The sequence below is a fragment of the Gigantopelta aegis genome, chromosome 4 (genome assembly GCF_016097555.1).
Source record: "Gigantopelta aegis isolate Gae_Host chromosome 4, Gae_host_genome, whole genome shotgun sequence".
Taxonomy (NCBI): Eukaryota; Metazoa; Mollusca; class Gastropoda; order Neomphalida; family Peltospiridae; genus Gigantopelta; species Gigantopelta aegis.
The window spans coordinates 58,610,160-58,629,124 of NC_054702.1; the positions used below are offsets into that span (position 1 = coordinate 58,610,160).

The 18,965-nt window shown below is 34.8% G+C and overlaps 1 protein-coding gene across 8 annotated transcripts in view; it reads left to right on the forward strand.

Annotated features, from left to right (window-relative positions):
* LOC121370829 (anoctamin-1-like) overlaps positions 1-18,965 on the forward strand; it is a 79,608-nt gene that overhangs the window by 6,580 nt on the left and 54,063 nt on the right. For 2 of the 8 annotated variants that reach the window (XM_041496324.1, XM_041496328.1), the window contains exon 2: positions 6,463-6,581. In XM_041496324.1, the coding sequence (XP_041352258.1) occupies positions 6,527-6,581 (55 nt within the window). In that variant the 5' untranslated portion in view covers positions 6,463-6,526. Of the gene's footprint in view, positions 1-6,462; positions 6,582-7,734; positions 8,090-12,621; positions 13,013-18,965 lie in introns of those variants that run through there. The other 6 variants (XM_041496323.1, XM_041496327.1, XM_041496326.1 and 3 more) reach the window with 3 other exon arrangements.

Consider the following 18,965-nt stretch of genomic DNA (forward strand, 5'->3'; position numbering starts at 1 on the left):
ATATTAATTATGTTAAATATTTTATGCCATTGGACATTGTTATTATGCTTTAGATATATAATGATTATGAATATTGTCTGATATCCATCTTGTTTAGGAGAGCACTTATATAGGCTCTACCTGTTGTGCAATCCTTTTGATTCTTTTTTGATCAATAAAATATCTCAAAACAATCTTATTGAAGACAACCATAACTTAGATTGAACCAAAAAGTACACGGATGTGTGTTGCTAGGAAAGTAATATTTCAAAGGGAGGTCCCTTGCATTAATTTCATGTCGCATTTTAGTCTGCCCACCGTCACTCGCATTAATTTAGAGATGCGTTAATTTCAAGATCTACAGTACTTAATGTTTTTGAGTACTTCCGTACGTTCGTGTAAAATAAACGGATAAGATGAAATTAGATTTCATTAGCCCTACGCCTTAATCGTGATGGTGCGATGCCCTCTAAGCATTCATGAATATATTCTTCTTTTTTTCTGCTTTATTAATAGTTTTTAACAAATAAATTATACTCAATAAATTAAAAATACACGGTTGCAATCAATGTACACCCCTTATCCTGCTGTTGTTTACCAAGCATGCACTATTTAAAAACATTTGCAGAGTGACAGAGCTCATGTTTACTTTGAGCCCAGCCACGGCTGTTTGCGAAAGACTTTTCTTAGCTATGAACAGGATAAAAACATCCCAGAGAAGTGTTTTGGGGCAGAGAATGTTAAATAATATACCCACAGTAATGACACATGGACCAAAAAACCTAAACATTGTTGAACCAATGCCAGCCAAAGAAGAATGGTTCACTAGAGGAAAGTGGTCTCACCACATCCATGGCCATACAACAAGTGGTCACTAATACATACATACCGGCCTCGGTGGCGTCGTGGCAGACCATCGGTCTACAGGCTGGTAGGTACTGGTTTCGGATCCCAGTCGAGGCATGGGATTTTTAATTCAGATACCGACTCCAAACCCTGAGTGAGTGCTCCGCAAGGATCAGTGGGTAGGTGTAAACCACTTGCACCGACCAGTGATCCATAACTGGTTCAACAAAGGCCATGGTTTGTGCTATCCTGCCTGTGGGAAGCGCAAATAAAAGATCCCTTGCTGCCTGTCATAAAAAGAGTAGCCTATGTGGCGACAGCGGGTTTCCTCTAAAAACAGTGTCAGAATGACCATATGTTTGACGTCCAATAGCCGATGATAAGATAAAAAATCAATGTGCTCTAGTGGCGTCGTTAAATAAAACAAACTTTAACTTTTTTAATACATACATCAACACAATAATTATATTTAGATGAACAAGTGGACACTACCAAACAAATAACAAAGTTTAAACCAACAAATGGAAATTATTTTTAAAATAAAGTTTAAATCAACGAATAAAGAAGACAGTGGATACTGCTGGACAGACATATACATTTAGTACTTCCTGGGTAAGTGTTGTAACCTATTGGCAAAATTCTTTATTTGTGTGCCAATTACCTTCAAGATTATTACATTATTAAGCATTGTATTAAATTAAATAGGAGTAACACAATTGGTTACCGTAAAAAGTACAGGCAAGTGGAAAAATATATGGGGCAAGTGACTATCTAATTGGCACTTGCCCTGTGGTAAGTAATTTTTTTGAACATTTTTGAACCCCTGTTATGGCCATTTTATTTTCTATATCTGTTTCATAACTTAATTAAAAAAAAGGAAATATGTAGTACTATTCACATAGGTATGTTTAAAGACTTCTTTTTACATGGGCAACTTGTAAATTTATAAAAGGCAAGGCATTTTGATTTTGAGGGCAACATGGTGCTAACCTATCTGTGGGAGAGTACATACAAAAGACCCCTTGCTGTTTAATAATAGGCAGAAGGTTTACTCTCATACTAACACTTAACTTCTGTACTGGTCCAGGACAGACTTGGTTGAACCGTAATTGGATAGAAACAGTAAATAAGTTATAACAATTTCTTTTAATGAAAACTCAAAAGAAGGGTTCTATATTTATCTGTCCAACAATAACATTTAATTTTTTTTTAATGAATATTATCTTTCCTAGTGTATCTGAGAAATGGTAGACTTACCTATTTTATAATTTGCAATGTTAGTTTTATTCTGTATGCATCCAGTATTAAAGTATACATTTGGTTTGAAGCAATCAATTGGTCCAATGAATAGAAATGCAGTACAAATGCTCAGGATGCTCAAACGAATGTTGAAAAGTAAAGTTTGTTTTATTTAGCGATACCACTAGAGCACATTAATTTTTATCTTTAATATCATCAGCTATTGGACGCCAAACAGATGGTCATTCTGACACTGTTTTTAGCGGAAACCCGCGAAGTTCCCAGTGACCACTTACAAAAAATAACGAAACGCATCGAGATCTTACTGACATATTTAATCATTTGATTTGGCAGTAAACTCCATCAGTATTGGTAAACATTCCCTCCCCTAGTTTATCAGAAGGTCACTAAATTTCTACAAGGCCAGTTTGTCGCTGGAGTAAATCATTAAATATAGTTATTATTATTATTATTATTATTAATCGGAACACCTCGCTACTCTAGATGTAGAGTAAATTGGAAAAGATCGCATATATTCGTGAAAACAATTTTCCGACTCTTCGCCCGCTATCTCACGAAAGTTACCGAACTTCAATTTGAAGGGAAGTAATTCCATCAATCAATTGTTAGAAGAAAACATTTCGTGGCTAACAGATCGCCAATAAAACTAAATTTGCGACAGTAAAACCACCGATATACGTCCGCAAATCGGAAAACACAGTAGGGTTATCCCCTAAATGACACCAAATTAGTGCTTGTGATAGTTTTGGAATGTTTTCGTGGAAATTGTTGTTATATTACAAAAAAAATTTGGATATACAAAAAAAGTTTTAGGGTCGGCAGTTTCAAATTAGGGTCGGTCGGGTAACTGGAAACAACAATATTTTATGATACGCCTTATCCGGATGTTTTTTTCACAATGCCTAGATATCGAGCTGATATTCTGTACTGTTACAGATTAAAAAAAAAAAAAAAAAAAATGTTTTATTTAATGACACACTCAACACATTTTATTTATGGCTATATGGCGTCAGACATATGGTTAAGGACCACACAGATATTAAGAGAGGAAGCCCGCTGTCGCCACTTCTTGGGCTACTCTTTTCGATTAGCAGCAATGGATCTTTTATATGCACCATCCCACAGACAGGGTAGTACATACCACAGCCTTTGTTACACCAGTTTTGGAGCACTGGCTAGAACGAGAAATAGCCCAATGGGGAACGATCCTGGACCGACCGTGCATCAAGCAAAAGCTTTACCACTGGGCTACGTTGATCGATCCCGCCCCTTTTACAGATCAAGTTTGATTTCATGGCAATTTACCCATTTTTGACAAAATTATAGCCCTTATATTTTTCACAATGAGATATTAAGAAAATTTTGTTTTACATCTATCTTTTTTACACATTGAGATATTAAGCTGAAATTTTGACAGTTATATAGCCATTGAACTTAGGAGATAAGAAAATTTGCTTTCCAGACTTTTGGGGGGGGGGGGGGGGGGGGGGGGGGGGGGGGCAGTGCTTCAAGATATCAAGCTGAAATTTTGTGTATACCTTTATCATGTTCTATTATGAATCAAGTTTGACTTTCATGGCGATTTACCCAATTTTCACAATTATTGCTCATGAATTTAGGACTAATTAGGAGATCTGAAAATTTGTTGAGCCTGTTAGGGGACATGTATTTGTTTAGCAGTGCTCTCAGAATGCTTGTTTCATCAGTATTACAAACTTCATAAGATGATATTTTGAATAAAGATAAATGCACCATCAGGGGACAACATTTCAAAATCTTAGGTAACCGGAAGTCAATTCACGTGAGTTTTACTTAGGTAACCAATTGTTCGGTGACGAGAATATAGTTCTCATTAGGCCTACCTAATCCATCTCAATTCGTCACTAAAAGGGACAGTTTCTCCAATGAATTCTGGTCCATCAGATATGATGTCTTGCCCACTGCCGATGTAGCGTAGGGTGGCATTTTGTCAAAATGGATTGTGTCAATTGTGCATAGATTTTGTTTGCTCTCAGTCAGTTTCTTACAGTTTGGTCAGTGATGTCAACTGATGGGCAATAATGGTGGCTGGTTGAACTCGGTTTCAGAGGGTTGTGGTTCGGATATACCAGATGTCTAAACTTGGTAGTTAGCAGGGCTACCAGATATTTGGGATGCACATCCAAATAATTTAAATACAAACTATGCATCAGACGAGCGTTTCACCACTGGCCTAAGTCCCGACCTTTATCAAATACTAATTCCAGTAATAAAATTTAAACAAACCAATTACATATTTTCATTAAAATGCGATAGTATTAAATAAATTATAATTAATATGTCATTGTTATGTTAAAATGAAAGTAATAATGAGTATTTTCTGGTGTTACTGAAAAATCTGGCCTGGAACTACACAACACTTGAATGGTCATTTAAAACAGCGCGACATGTGTTGATGTACATGAGTCTGGTGCTGAAGTAAAACCATGGACCGACAAGGTGTTTGGTGACCTGTGACACTACACAAGTCAGGGTCTTGACATCAGATTGTGTTGTGTGTTGTTTTTTAAATCTGATTTCGACTTCTGAATCACTACTGCTAATGACTTCAGCAGACTTTTGGCAAAAAACACCTCCATTTCACTGGCTAGAATAGGGCCACGAGTTCATTAGCGTAAAGTGCTATAAATGTACTTTTCATTAGTGTGTAGTTCATAATATATGTTGCTCATGATTATTAAAAAAAAACCCCTAAAACAACATTTAAATAAAAATAAACGATTTAGCTTTTTTTTTTCTTTTTTTTTCTAATTTATTAAAATTATGGGGATACCAATTTTTACAGAATGCTACCAGATTTTATAACCTGGTAGCCTGGTGGTCTACCACTGAAAAATGTTACGGTCAAGGCCTACCAGCATGTGTAAATTGTACATTTGTTCTTGCTATGAACCTGTGATGTCATCAACAGCATTCCAACACAGTATGCACATGCAACGTGTTGATTTGAGGACTAAGTGCTCACAGGTGTTCTGTTGCATTAAGGTACATCAATATGTAGGATTTTTAATTATTTATTTATTTATTATTATTATTTGTTTAACAACACAATAATATGTAGAAATACATTTCTGTAAATGTATACTTTTTTTTTTTTTTGTAGAATATATATTATTCATGAATATGTCATACATTGTGGTATTGACAGTTTAATTTGGATCTTTCATTAATTTTAGAGCCATCTGCATTAATGGACCTAGATATGGCTCCTAGCTACTATGTACCATGCTATAAATTCACAAATGTATATAGTGGTCACATTTTTCATATTGTCTAGCTTGCTTTAATGTGACAGGTTTACTCATAGTGTGTGACTATGGGATGGTGCTGAGCATTCTTAGCATAACTGGTTTAGTAACATGTAGTAAAGTGTAGGTTACTCTGTACTGTTTACATTCTGTACATCTACATACGTGTGTAATGTTTTTAAGGTAAGTTGCATACATGTATATTTAACTATACCTGTAGTACATGTATGTATATATACTTTGTTTAGGTTTGAAATTATGATATTGTTTATGTCTGCAATAAGCATTTGAGGTTCTAGGATTGATTTTCTCCATAGTAGGTTTTCCCCGATTGTAATCCGTACCCAAATAATGGTATGAAATGTCATGGATGAAAGGTCATGGTATATGTGCTGTCCTGACTAGGAATGTGCATGTTTAATAAAAAAAAAAAACCCAAAAAACCCCCAGAAGACTATGCCAAAACATTTTGCATTTGTAGTTGTGGAACTGTCAGTATTGGTTTATTCTTTTACAAAGATATACAATGTAATGTTACAGTATTACCAAGTAATATTAAATACATTATTGTTAACAAAATACTTAATATATTATTTATTGTACATGTTTAACTGTTTCACAAAGATTTACATATGGCATTAAGGTATAATATAACATATTAACACTGTATTACTGTATAATATAACATATTAACACTGTATTACTGTATAATACAACATATTAACACTGTAAACATTGTACCAGTAATATAACATTGTAATCTTATAAAAAAAGAAGAAAAAAAGTGCCTTTTGTCAGTTACCTACAAAGTTCTGTAATTATCATAATAACTAAAAATGTATAATAATTATGTAAAAGCCTAGCAAAGATGGATACAAGGATGAGGCCAAATGTATCCAAGTTCCTCTCTTTGGGTTTGTTTTCTTATTTTGTCATTGGGTTGCTCTCTTCACGAGTTGGTTCAATGTACAAATGTACATGTATGTGCCCTTTTCCCATTGGTCCCCCGACAAAAATATTTACTGGATTTTCTCCTATACAGTGTCCATAAATTATGCATTAATTTTTTTATGATGTGACTGTGTTTCAGGAAATAATTGCCAGTAACTGCAGTCATTTTATGAGTTGATGGATGCCAGTTTTTATTGACCATAATGGCGGCTAATGATGATGTTCGCTTGCATATGCTGTCTGGTACTGACAATAGAGGTTTGTTTTATTCAACATATAAATGCATCAGTTCATATATCCTTGGGTGTATGTAGAATTTGATAATGTTTGTTCTTCCATTCATAATATCAACCCTAACGTACATGTATATGTACCTTGTATTATTTTGACATGCTGCATGTTAGTGTCATTCTGAATCTGAATTATCCCTGGGTTTTTTAATATTGGTATTTAATTTACGAAGTTACCTTTAATGCCTGTAATTAAAGCCTTTCTGTTTGCTTTAGGTGTTTATATTGATTGATATGCATTTACTTTTCATTGTTATTACTACATTCACATACATTAGTTTCTTTTTCATTATCAAAATATAATTTTTTTAGATAAAAACTGTTGCTACATATATATGTAGCCTACATATATTAAAACTACATTAATTTTAGTAGTAATAATATTATAATTTTTAAATTTACGTTTTTCAACTTAGCATCATTAATACACATGTACTCACCTTTGTTTGACACCCAATAGCTAATCTATATTTTTGTGTGCTGGGGTGTCGTTAAACATTCGTTCATTAATTTTTAAACATAGCACTTTTTAAATGTCATGACAAATGAAATTATGTATCTTCTGTTTAAAAAATATACCAGTGTATTGAATATTATATATTGCCTCTTTAATTGGTTTAATATAGAAATTGTATTTAACTACTTTGTTTTTAAACTGCAGTTGTTAGTAGTAAGTTACCGTATGGCAAAAGTTAAATTCATTACTTCATTTTTTTTAATAAAAACATCTGTTCAGACTAAAATAAATTTGTTTTTAAAGAAACTGATTTATAGACTGCCATGTCATACATGTATAGCATATTATCCATGCAGTTTGCAGAATTAAAACAAAACAACACACTTTTGTTTTAAAGTCACATGTACCAGTTGGTGGCCTACCTTTTGTGATTCAGTTTGAACATCTGCACACACTCACAGTGTAAATGTAACACATGCAGTCTCCAGGAAGTAAAACAACATAGTTTTGTGAAAATTCCTTTTTTTTGAAAAACCCATGCAGATATAAGCACAGGCGTGCCAGCTATAGCCAACACATATTTTTTTATTACATCTAACTGGGATAATAAAACTGTTACTTGTCCTGAAATATAAGCTGAAGACTTTCCATTTTACAAGGCGGGGTCACACTTGACCTAGTTCAGGATGTAGTGTGTAAATACATGCTGGTGTTTTACATTCAGTGGTCTGCTCAAAGTTGTCTCGCTCTTCTCTCACACTGTCTGGGGGAAAAAAATCCCCGGCTTTAATGTGATACAGCTGTATGTTTGGTGGACATTTTTGGAGTGTACTGTATCGGATTGTCTTGTGACTTCTGGACAAGCACACCAGACTGTACCTGATGGATTAAGCTGCCTCCAGTCACTGCTGTGTGCTTTAATGAAGGCAATAACTTGAATAAGTTATCTGTTATGGCAGAAGAGGAGCCAATTGAACTGAAGCGTTTTACAAACCTAGATGCGAACGGTCGGTTTGGTTGTAAGTTATAGGATCATCAGATAGCTGTAATTAATTCATCTCTATTAGCCACCGTCATTGATAATCCGAGTTTGTTACTGAGCCTGTATATAGTTTGATGTATATATATATACACATAATTTGTATCTGTGTACAACATGTGTTAAAGCAATTTGTAATTTACAGGTGTTTTTCCTGTGTGGTAATCAGATATTTGTAGCTGCATGGAGAAATATGTGCATAGGCTCTGGTTTTGATAAGAATATTTATGTACACATGACATAATAGACATATATATAAACAAAAGTCTTAGCATTTATGTTGCCTGCATGTAAATTGTCATGTACATTAGAATGTATTTCAGTCATATGATAGCTTGACTGTTCACAAAATGTACCAGTAACATACCAACATGTGATACACAATGTACATATTTTTGTTAGACTTCATACATGAACCATATGATAACATGTTAATTATTACTTGTTTAAACTCAAACCATCAAAATAAAACTTTTCAAGAGTTTCCAGAAGAGACGGTTAGTTTGCGATCCTAGTTAAAGTTAGTTGATCAATACTGAACAATAGGTATTCCTTTTCTACATGTACCTTAGTACATTTATTCCCAGCAGGTCAAGGTCATACATCAGACATGGACATAATAATGATATATTGCCTGCATCTATCTGTAATCATAAAACTGTTTGGTTTTGAATTATAGGAGAACATGTATGTATATAAAATTATCAGATGTAAGACATGTAGTTTTAATGCTTTCAGACCTGTATATAAAATGTAAATACAGTAGAATCTCGCTGGGTCGAATACACCGCAACGTCGAATACACCGCAACACTCAATTGAAATCCGAAATCCAGAGTTACACTTACATATTGTTGACTGAAAGGTTAGGTCGAACTACCCGATGGGTCGAACACTTTTTCGAGCCCTGATGGGGTTCGAGCCAACAGGTTTCAACTGTAGTATGTTATAAATGGCAGATAAAGAGGGAGTACTTGGTAGATGGACTTTTCGTATGTACATGCTCTTTTTTTATAGACATATTAGCTGTGTACTACTTAAAATTTAGTTGTTGTGGGGACAATCTATTATTTTAGTTTTTTTCCAGATAGTTTGCAAATGTTGAAATAACTATATATTATGTCAGATATCAAATAGCTGTAAGGGCAGAACTGATCACACAAGTGATTTGATTTAACAGTTGAATTTTTATATTGATGTTGATCATCACTTAATGTTTTGAAATAACTATATATTATGTCAGATATCAAATAGCTGTAAGGGCAGAACTGATCACACAAGTGATTTGATTTAACAGTTGAATTTTTATATTGATGTTGATCATCACTTAATGTTTACATATATAGAGATTATTATACGAGCTTTTGTGTCATACTGATTTTATGAAACGAGTGTGAGGATTATTGTAATACATCAATCCTGACACGAGTTTCGTAAAATCAGTACGAGTGTAATAATTGCTTTATTATCCACGTTATTCCAAATATTATTTTCATGAATAGCAAGCTAGGACCATGTCAAAACGTTTCAAACGTAACTAAAAAGAGACCACAAAACGACGTCATTTTGATAGGTGTTTACACTGGAGAAGCCGTATTAAGTTATGTCGTTGCTACACGAAATTATGTCATTCACTGTGCACGTGAAATCATTATGACACACGTGGATCATACTGGTTATATTTCCCTGAATATCTTGAACTATGTGTATAATAAATCATAGTTTGACACCCAATAGACGATGTATTTTTCATGCTAGGGTGTTGTTCAACAAGTGTTCTATTCTGTCCTATGACCATACAAAGGATGGACCGTATTAATGATATCATTATGTTAGGACAGGTGGGGCTGCTGCAGGTTTTGTCTCCTTCGTGATTGAGGGGTGTGGTAAAACGCTCGCTTCATGCCCGGTCCGTTTGGGATTGATGCCCGTCAGTGGGCCTATTGGGCTATTTCTCGCTCCAGCCAGTGCACCACGACTGGTATGTCAAAGGCTGTGCTATGTGCTATCTTGTCCACTGGCATAGGAAGCGGGGGTTGGGGGGGGGGGGGGGGGGGGGGGCATGTGCCTCCCACTTTTCAGATATTTTGCTTTATATTTGCTTTATAATAGTGTAAAAGTGTGCCCCCCCCCCCCCCCCCCCACACACACACACACTTTTTGGCAGTTTCCTATGCCACTGCTGTCTGTGGGATGGTGCATATAAAAGATTCCTTGCTACTAATCGAAAATCGAAAGTAGCCCATGAAGTGGCAACAGCAGGTTTCCTATCTCAATATCTGTGTAGTCCTTAACCATATGTCGTACACCATATAACCGTAAATAAAATGTGTTGAGTGCGTTGTTTAATAAAACATTTCCTTCCTTCTTCCTTCATGATTGCAAGATAGGATTTACGTGCGCATTTTAGACCAGTGACACGTAATTTTTTTACATGTAACTTTTACGTTAGCTCCAAAGTTAAGTTTTCATGTCCAGTTCCATAACCTGTAAGTTCTAGACATGTAAAACCTGCTTTATATACATTTAGTATGTTCATCTCAATGCATGTCAAGTTGTTTTTTAAATTAATTTTCAAATTTTAATTTTTAATTATACATGATTGCATTAATACATTTATTTTAAGTATCATTTACATGTAACTTAATATTAAATTTTCATATTTAGTTCCATTTCTTACAAACTATAAAACCCAGATCAGTGAAACTTAGTTTATATAAATATACATGCAATTACATCATTGAATGATCATTATTTTGTTCATTATTATTAAATTGACTTTTTTTTTTAATTCTTTTTTTTAAAAAGTTTAATGCAATGGACATTTATGGATGCAATTAGGAGCATCACAAACTAAGTTTATGGTAGGCAAGACATTAATTCTGCAGAATCCATGTTTTCTCTATGCATGCATGATTTAAATAAAATTTTGTTTTGTGTGTGGTGAGTATATATATATATATATATATATATATATCTGTGTGTCTGTCTGTCTGTGTGTCTGTCTGTCTGTCTGTCTGTCTGTATGTATGTATGTATGTATATATATATATATCAAGAACTTCTGAACTAACCCAAAGATAAAATTTGCTAAAGTACATAAGTACATGTACCAATAATAAATTATCTTCTTGCCAGATAGGGCCTACTTATATGCACCTTACTTGTGTATGAGAAATATATTTTTGAACTTTAAATTAATATACAAAAGCAGTCATGCATAACGCTCCATAATATTAATAACCATGTGTACCCTGTACACTAGTGGACACATAGAACGTATGCACATGAATGGAGAAATAAAGCTACAAATGAAACCTAAAGTTGAACATAATTGAAAGCATGTAAAGGAATAATGACGGTGGCATATTGTAAGTCATCTGACCATGCTATTAGATGGTAATACTGCCATTGTGGAACTTCAGATGAATCACGAGTTAACATGTACTGCTCAAGTCAAACTGGGTATTATACTGATTTGCCGGGATGTCCTGAAAGGGGTTCATTTCCATACTGAATTACATGTATGTTTTATACAATAAACTGTAGCTAATATTGAAATTTTTCACGCAAAGAATTACACAAAAAAAGAAAAAAGAATTGCCATTGGGGAATAACTTCCACCTATGAATGCCCTGTGGTTAACGTTCCTGCTATGACCTACATTTTATATTGTACGTATATAGCTGAACATTTCCATTCATATTACTATTTGGTAAGCCACAATAATACATGTAGTAAGTAGTTTTTATCTGACAGTGAAATGCAGTTTTTTGTTTGACCTGCATTGCACTGAAATGTTACTAAATACAAATGTGGCTCAAGTGCTACCTTACATGTATATGTCATAAATGCAGGTAAATATATATATATATTTTCTAATCTAACTAAAATTGGAATTTACCGGCCACTTCAGTGGTTGGTATTCAATGGATCTGACCTATAAATCAGTTTTATTTTTTTTATCTAGATGATTTTCTTTTTGCCTTCTAGTTTGATAAAGATAAAAGACAACATACATGTACTTGTACATGTAGTACTTGTACATGTAGGTGCTATATATTTTGTTTGGTAATGGGGACAGCAAAAGTGATAACATATTATCTTTGTTTCTAACAATAGAATTTAGATTTAATACATGTAGATGTTTAACGACACCCCAGTACAAAAAAATACATTAGCTATTCGGCCTATTGGGTTGTTTCTAACAAAGTATAAGAAAGAAAGAAATGTTTTATTTAACGACGCACTTAACACATTGTATTTACGGTTATATGGCGTCAGACATATGGTTACGGATCACACAGATATTGAGAGAGGAAGCCTGCTGTCCCCACTTCATGGGATACTCTTTTTGATTAGCAGCAAGGGATCTTTTATATGCACCACCCCACAGACAGGATAGTACATACCACGACCTTTGATATACCAGTCGTGGTGCACTAGCTGGAACGAGAAATAGCCCAATGGGCCCACCGACGGATATCGATCCCACACCGACTGCACATCGAGCGAGCACTGTACCACTGGGCTACGTCTCAACCCCTAACAAAATATAAGTCCTAAACTACTGAAACTTGGTTTATAACATCGTAGTTTCACCTATTGATGTTCATCAGCTATACGTTAATTTTTTTTATTTTGTTGATTGTTAAAAGGTCTATAAAACCACACATGCATATTTATAATCTTTTCCCCAAAAAACAATTCCTGGTGCTACATGTACACATGTATGTATTCACAATTATAAAACTACCAAATTTAAAATGTCATCTTAATTTTTTAAAGTGTGTTTATATGTATTTATTTCAGTTAGGTAAAACTTATAATGCATCACACAACTAACCCCCTATATAGGCAGGATTGGCCCCCTGAAGGTAGGATGGGCAGTTATTCTGTTGCAGGTAGGGAGCAACTTTCTGTAGAGTTTGTAGTACGTGTACATGTACACCAGAGCTTTCTGTTGTTGATGCTTTATACCTGCAACTCTGTCATTTTATTTCCAGTTTTTACATTTATTTTACTCAGTAATTACTGTACCTGCATGGTTCCCCTCCCTTTCTAGTTTGAGATGAGATTTTTAATTGATGGTTGTTGGATTAGCACTGTCCTGCTGTGACATGTTATCTGCAATTAAATAAATATCACTTTTAAGTGTTTTTTTCAAACTTTGTTTCTGTGTTCTTATTTATTATCTTTATTTTAAACGTATATCGGTATATAACATTGTTAACAAGCTACAAATTACTTCCTTGCACAGTAGTATTGAGGGGTGGGGGTGGAGTTTATGGGTTTGGATGGGGAATCCTAATTTTGTGTACATGTATCCAGTAGTTATAAACAGAGCAGTACATATACATTATGTGTGTTTTCATGTGGCACCTTTTTTCATTTTATATTATTTTTTGTTTTATCTTGCTTTGAAAAAAGTCAGAAGTCATACTATACTCTTCAAAAAAAGTTGGGGAACCTGAAATATTAATGTTAATATCAACTATTAGACTGAACATACGTTTTGACCACAGACGTCCTAGTAAATAACATTCAGGTTTGTTTATCAATTTTTAACACACTGAAACACATTCCATAGTTTGCACGTATCACGCAGTTGCCCTATACACGTGCGTGGGGTGACATTCTTGATTTTGACAATTTCCAGGAAGGTTGATTAATCACTGTGAAACATTATTTCTGTCAATCGTTTTCATTTTGTTGATCATGAATACAGTTGTTATTGTTTTGTTTTTAGTAATTTTTATTGTTTGAATAAAACCTACTGTAATACTGAACTACCATTTGTAATGTTTGCCCAATTAATTCACTATTATCACATAACCATTCCCCACATCTAATATACCTTACAATTTTAGCAAGTGTAAATTCTTATTAGAGTTCCCCTACTTTTTTTGAAGAGTTTAATATAGCAGTGATGGCTTCAACTTCGCATTTATCTGAAAATTAAAGTTTAGCATTTATCTGTAATAGATGTAATAGACATTTAAGTTTATGCGAGAAAGATCTTAATGTATTTCTAGTTCTAACAATAACATCAGGCCCCGTGCTTATAAACCTTAAAGTCTTGACTTTAATAAAGTCCAGACTTTAACGTCATGGCAACGCCATTCAAATAGCATTACGTTAAAGTCTGGACTTTATTAAAGTCTAGACTTTAAGTTTTATAAGCACGGGCCAGGTGTTTTTGGTAGCAGTCTCAGTACTTTTAACAAACTTTATTCTTACAGTACTAAATTAAACCTTTGTTCTATTTACACATAGTATTACAAGTACAGCTATATCTAGACATTTTTATATAAGCAGTGCTTATGGTTTGAAAAATCGATGGTGAGCAAGAAACTGCTCTTCTGAAATTATGTAGGAGAGCAATTGCTCACAGTGTAACAATTCACAGTAATTTGAAGTAAATATATTAACGATATCGGCGCGTGACGAGGCGAGCAGTTTTTCGCCCATGTGGAAATAGATTTGCGCGAGCACACGCGAGCGGGAGCAATTGCTCGCGTCAAACCTTAAGGACTGTATAAGTATATATCCATGTGATATTTTCAGTATTGATTCACATGACTGTTTATTACATGTATGTACTTTACTTATACCTACTGACAAATGTTAATTTCTGTGGTCAGTTCTTACATACATGTACATGTACATGTATATGCAAAGATATTTATATTGACAGATTTGTTTATCATACAACTGTACAGGTACAATGTTCATCCTTTCTTAATTTTAGTTCACTACATGTATGATACAACAATATTATACATGTAGTATGAAATTAACAGTAAAACGAGTTTGTGAATTGTTTCATTTTTATGATACCTGCTACCAGGGCACAATATTTCATGCAATCTATCTTTCTTTTTACTTGTCAATTTAATGCAACTTCAAATTCACTTGAACCACCAATGGGTTACATGGTGAACTGTTAGTTACGTATTGAACAATTAAAAAGTTAAAATATTAGGATCAGCAGAATTTTATTCACATATTCCAAATATTTAGCTTTCAAAATACTACTGGTACCTCATGACAGAACCATTTTGTTTAAAATAAAATAACTACATGTAGGTTAAGATTAGCTAATAATTACCGTTATATCTATGATTTTGAAATATTGTCCCCATCTGTACAGGGCCCCATTCCACGAAGCAATCTTAGCCCTAAGATCACCTTAAGTGCTAAGATCGCTTTGTGGAACGGGCCCAGGTACATTAAATTTTATGGTACCTTGGGAGTGAGATGTAAATTAGTAATAGAATCAATTGCTCTTGATGGATTAATTTAGGAAATTTTTCCAGTCCTGACCAATGCCCCATGTACATCAAAGGCTGTCAAAAGCCATCGGACATACATGTAAGGCTGGTAGGTACAGGGTTTGCAGCCTACTACTGGCTCCCACCTAGAGTTTTAACGACTTAATGGGTAGGTGTAAGACCACTACACCCTTTTCTCTCTCTCTCTCACAAACCACTAACAACTAACCCACTGTCCTGGACAGATATCACAGATAGCTGAGGTGTGTACCCGAGACCGTGTGCTTGAACCGTAACTGGATACAATGTATATAGCTTGAAAATAAGTCGAAATTTTTTTTAGTAGGAAGGAAAAAAAATATTTAACGACGCACTCAACACATTTTATTTACGGTTATATGGCATCAGACATATGGTTACGGACCACACAGATATTGAGAAAGGAAACCTGCTGTCGCCACTTCATGGGCTACTCTTTTTGATTAGCAGCAAGGGATCTTTTATATATGCCATCCTACAGACAGGGTAGTACATACCACAACCTTTGATATACCAGTTGTGGGCACTGGCTGGAATGAGAAATAGCCCAATGGGCCCAATGACGGGGATCGATCCCAGACCGACCGTGCATCGAGCGAGCGCGTTACCACTGGGCTACGTCCTCCCCCCCCCCCCCCCCTGTGTTTAGTAGGAGTATAGATAGCAGCAGAAGCTTCTCTCTTTCTTGACCAAGTATCATTATAAATAATATATACCAAATATTGTTTAACAAATATTCCTTTCCTTTCATAATAGTATTAATACTTTACTCAAAAAAGTGTACCTAATAAATTTCATACTGCAAACATGTAGATGTGATAAGTTAAATATTAACTGTTTTTAAGGAATTCAACTCCATACATGTACAGGCCTTGGGAAAACTGAGAATGATTGTTTTATTTTCATGTCGATTGTGCATGTTTATTGTTTTCGTGTAAGTTATTTTTTTGTTCACATTAAATTTAGGACATCATTTGCATGGTCATGACAGGTTATACAAATGGAAATAGGTTATATGAATTTGTTTTTGCAAATGGGATGTGCAGCTATTCAGTTCTCAGAAGCCTTATGCATAGGAACGTGATGGTTTAGAATTCTGAGCATGAAACCTTTATGGTACTTGTGATACACAGTATTTACAGCACTGATTAAACTGTATGGATAGTAAATCAGTGAAGTGACAGTGTCATTGTTGAGATTTTATAATGGTATTTAAAGCTGCAGTTTTACATATACATGCTGGTACATGTACATGTACCTCCCATTCTTGTAACTTTGCTAATGCAAACCGGCCTCGGTGGTGTAGTGGTTAGACCATCGGTCTACAGGCTGGTAGGTACTGGGTTCGGATCCCAGTAGAGCCATGGGATTTTTAATCCAGATACCGACTCCAAACCCCGAGTGAGTGCTCCGCAAGGCTCAATGGGTAGGAGTAAACCACTTGCACCGACCAGTGATCCATAACTGGTTCAACAAAGGGTATGGTTTGTGCTATCCTGCCTGTGGGAAGTGCAAATAAAAGATCCCTTGCTGCTAATCGGAAAGAGTAGCCCATGTAGTGGCGACAGCGGGTTTCCTCTCAAAATCTGTGTGGTCCTTAACCATATGTCTGACGCCATATAACCGTAAATAAAATGTGTTGAGTGCATCGTTAAATAAAACACTTCTTTCTTTTTTTTTGCTAATGCAAAACACTTCGAAGCACAAAATGTAAACTTTTAATATTTTCATGTGCTCTTGTTATCAATGAATAAAAGTCTCATGACCATTTTTTTTCTTGTCGTGATGGTTTTATCTTGCTTTGGAAAAAACGTCAAAAGTCGTAATATAGCAGTGATGGCTTCAACTTTGCATATAGCTCAAAATTAGAGTTTAGCATTTACATGTATCTCCAATTCTCACAAAGTGTAAATTCTAGATCAGTGAAACGTGGTTTATAGTTAAATAAATGAATGACATTGTACATCTCAACCGGCCTCGGTGGCGTCGTGGTAGGCCATCGATCTACAGGCTGGTAGGTACTGGGTTCGGATCCCAGTCGAGGCATGGGATTTTTAATCCAGATACCGACTCCAAACCCTGAGTGAGTATTCCGCAAGGCTCAATGGGTAGGTGTAAACCACTTGCACCGACCAGTGATCCATAACTGGTTCAACAAAGGCCATGGTTTGTGCTATCCTGCCTGTGGGAAGCACAAATAAAAGATCCCTTGCTGCTAATCGGAAGAGTAGCCCATGTAGTGGTGACAGCGGGTTTCCTCTCAAAATTTGTGTGGTCCTTAACCATATGTCTGACGCCATATAACCATAAATAAAATGTGTTGAGTGCATCGTTAAATAAAACATTTCTTTCTTTGTACATCTCAATGCATTTTAAAAATATTTGAAATTATAAAAGAAACGTTTTATTGAGTATTTTTTAAAGTTTAATTTTTAAAACATACCTTGAGATTGACATCTGTGGATGTAATTACATGTATCAGCAACACTGAATACATATTTGGTAAATAAATCATTTAGCTCTGTGGCATTCTTGTATAAAACAACATCACTGGAGCACATGCATCGATTAATTAATCATCGGCTATTGGATGTAAAACAATTGTAGTCTTGTAGTCATCAGAGGGAACCCGCTACATATTTCCCAATGCAGCAAAGGATCTTTTATATGCACTTTCCCACAGACAAGAAATCACATACCACAGCCTTTGACCAGTTGTGGTGAACTGGTTGGTATGAGAAAAACCCCAGTCAGTTGAATAGATCCACCGAGGTAGTTCGATCCTGCGACACAAGCACTTCAGGCAAGCACTCAACTGACTGAGCTAAATCCCGCCCTCTTGTGGTATTGATTCACATGAAATGAGTACAATACCTGTAGTTTTTAAAGGGACATTCCTGAGTTTGCTGCATTTTAAGATGTTTCCGAAAAATAAAATATTTCTACAATTAAAGTTACATATTAAATATATTTTCTTGTTTAGAATATCAGTGTCTGTATATTCAATGTGTTTTTGGTCGTCTTAATATTTATAAGAAGCCCAAACTTGATTTTGTATTCAAATAATTTCGTACGTACAAACAAATATATTTTAGGAAATAAAATGAAATTTAACCTAGTACAAACGATCAGAAACACATTTAATATACAGCCACTAATATTTTATGTAATTACAATTGTTAAAAAAGTCTCTGTTAGTGGATAACATCTTAAAAATTGCAGCAAACTCAAGAATGTCCCTTTAATAATCATTTGTACAGTGTATAATTGATATTCGTTGGTTGATGTAAACTAATCATTAGGACTTTTTCAGAATTGATCATGTTGGGGTGTGGGGCAGTAGACAATTGTTATATATACTCACCACATATCCAATTAAAACCCCCAAAACAAGATGTTTGCATCAGTGAAAAAGCAGTAGACCCACCATGCCTAAACAATTAATTATGGTGCCTTGATCCTTCACCCCACTGATGATAAATTCTAGAACTTGTGACAAAATTTTAAACTGAATTCCATGCATATATTATTCAGTGGCATGAAA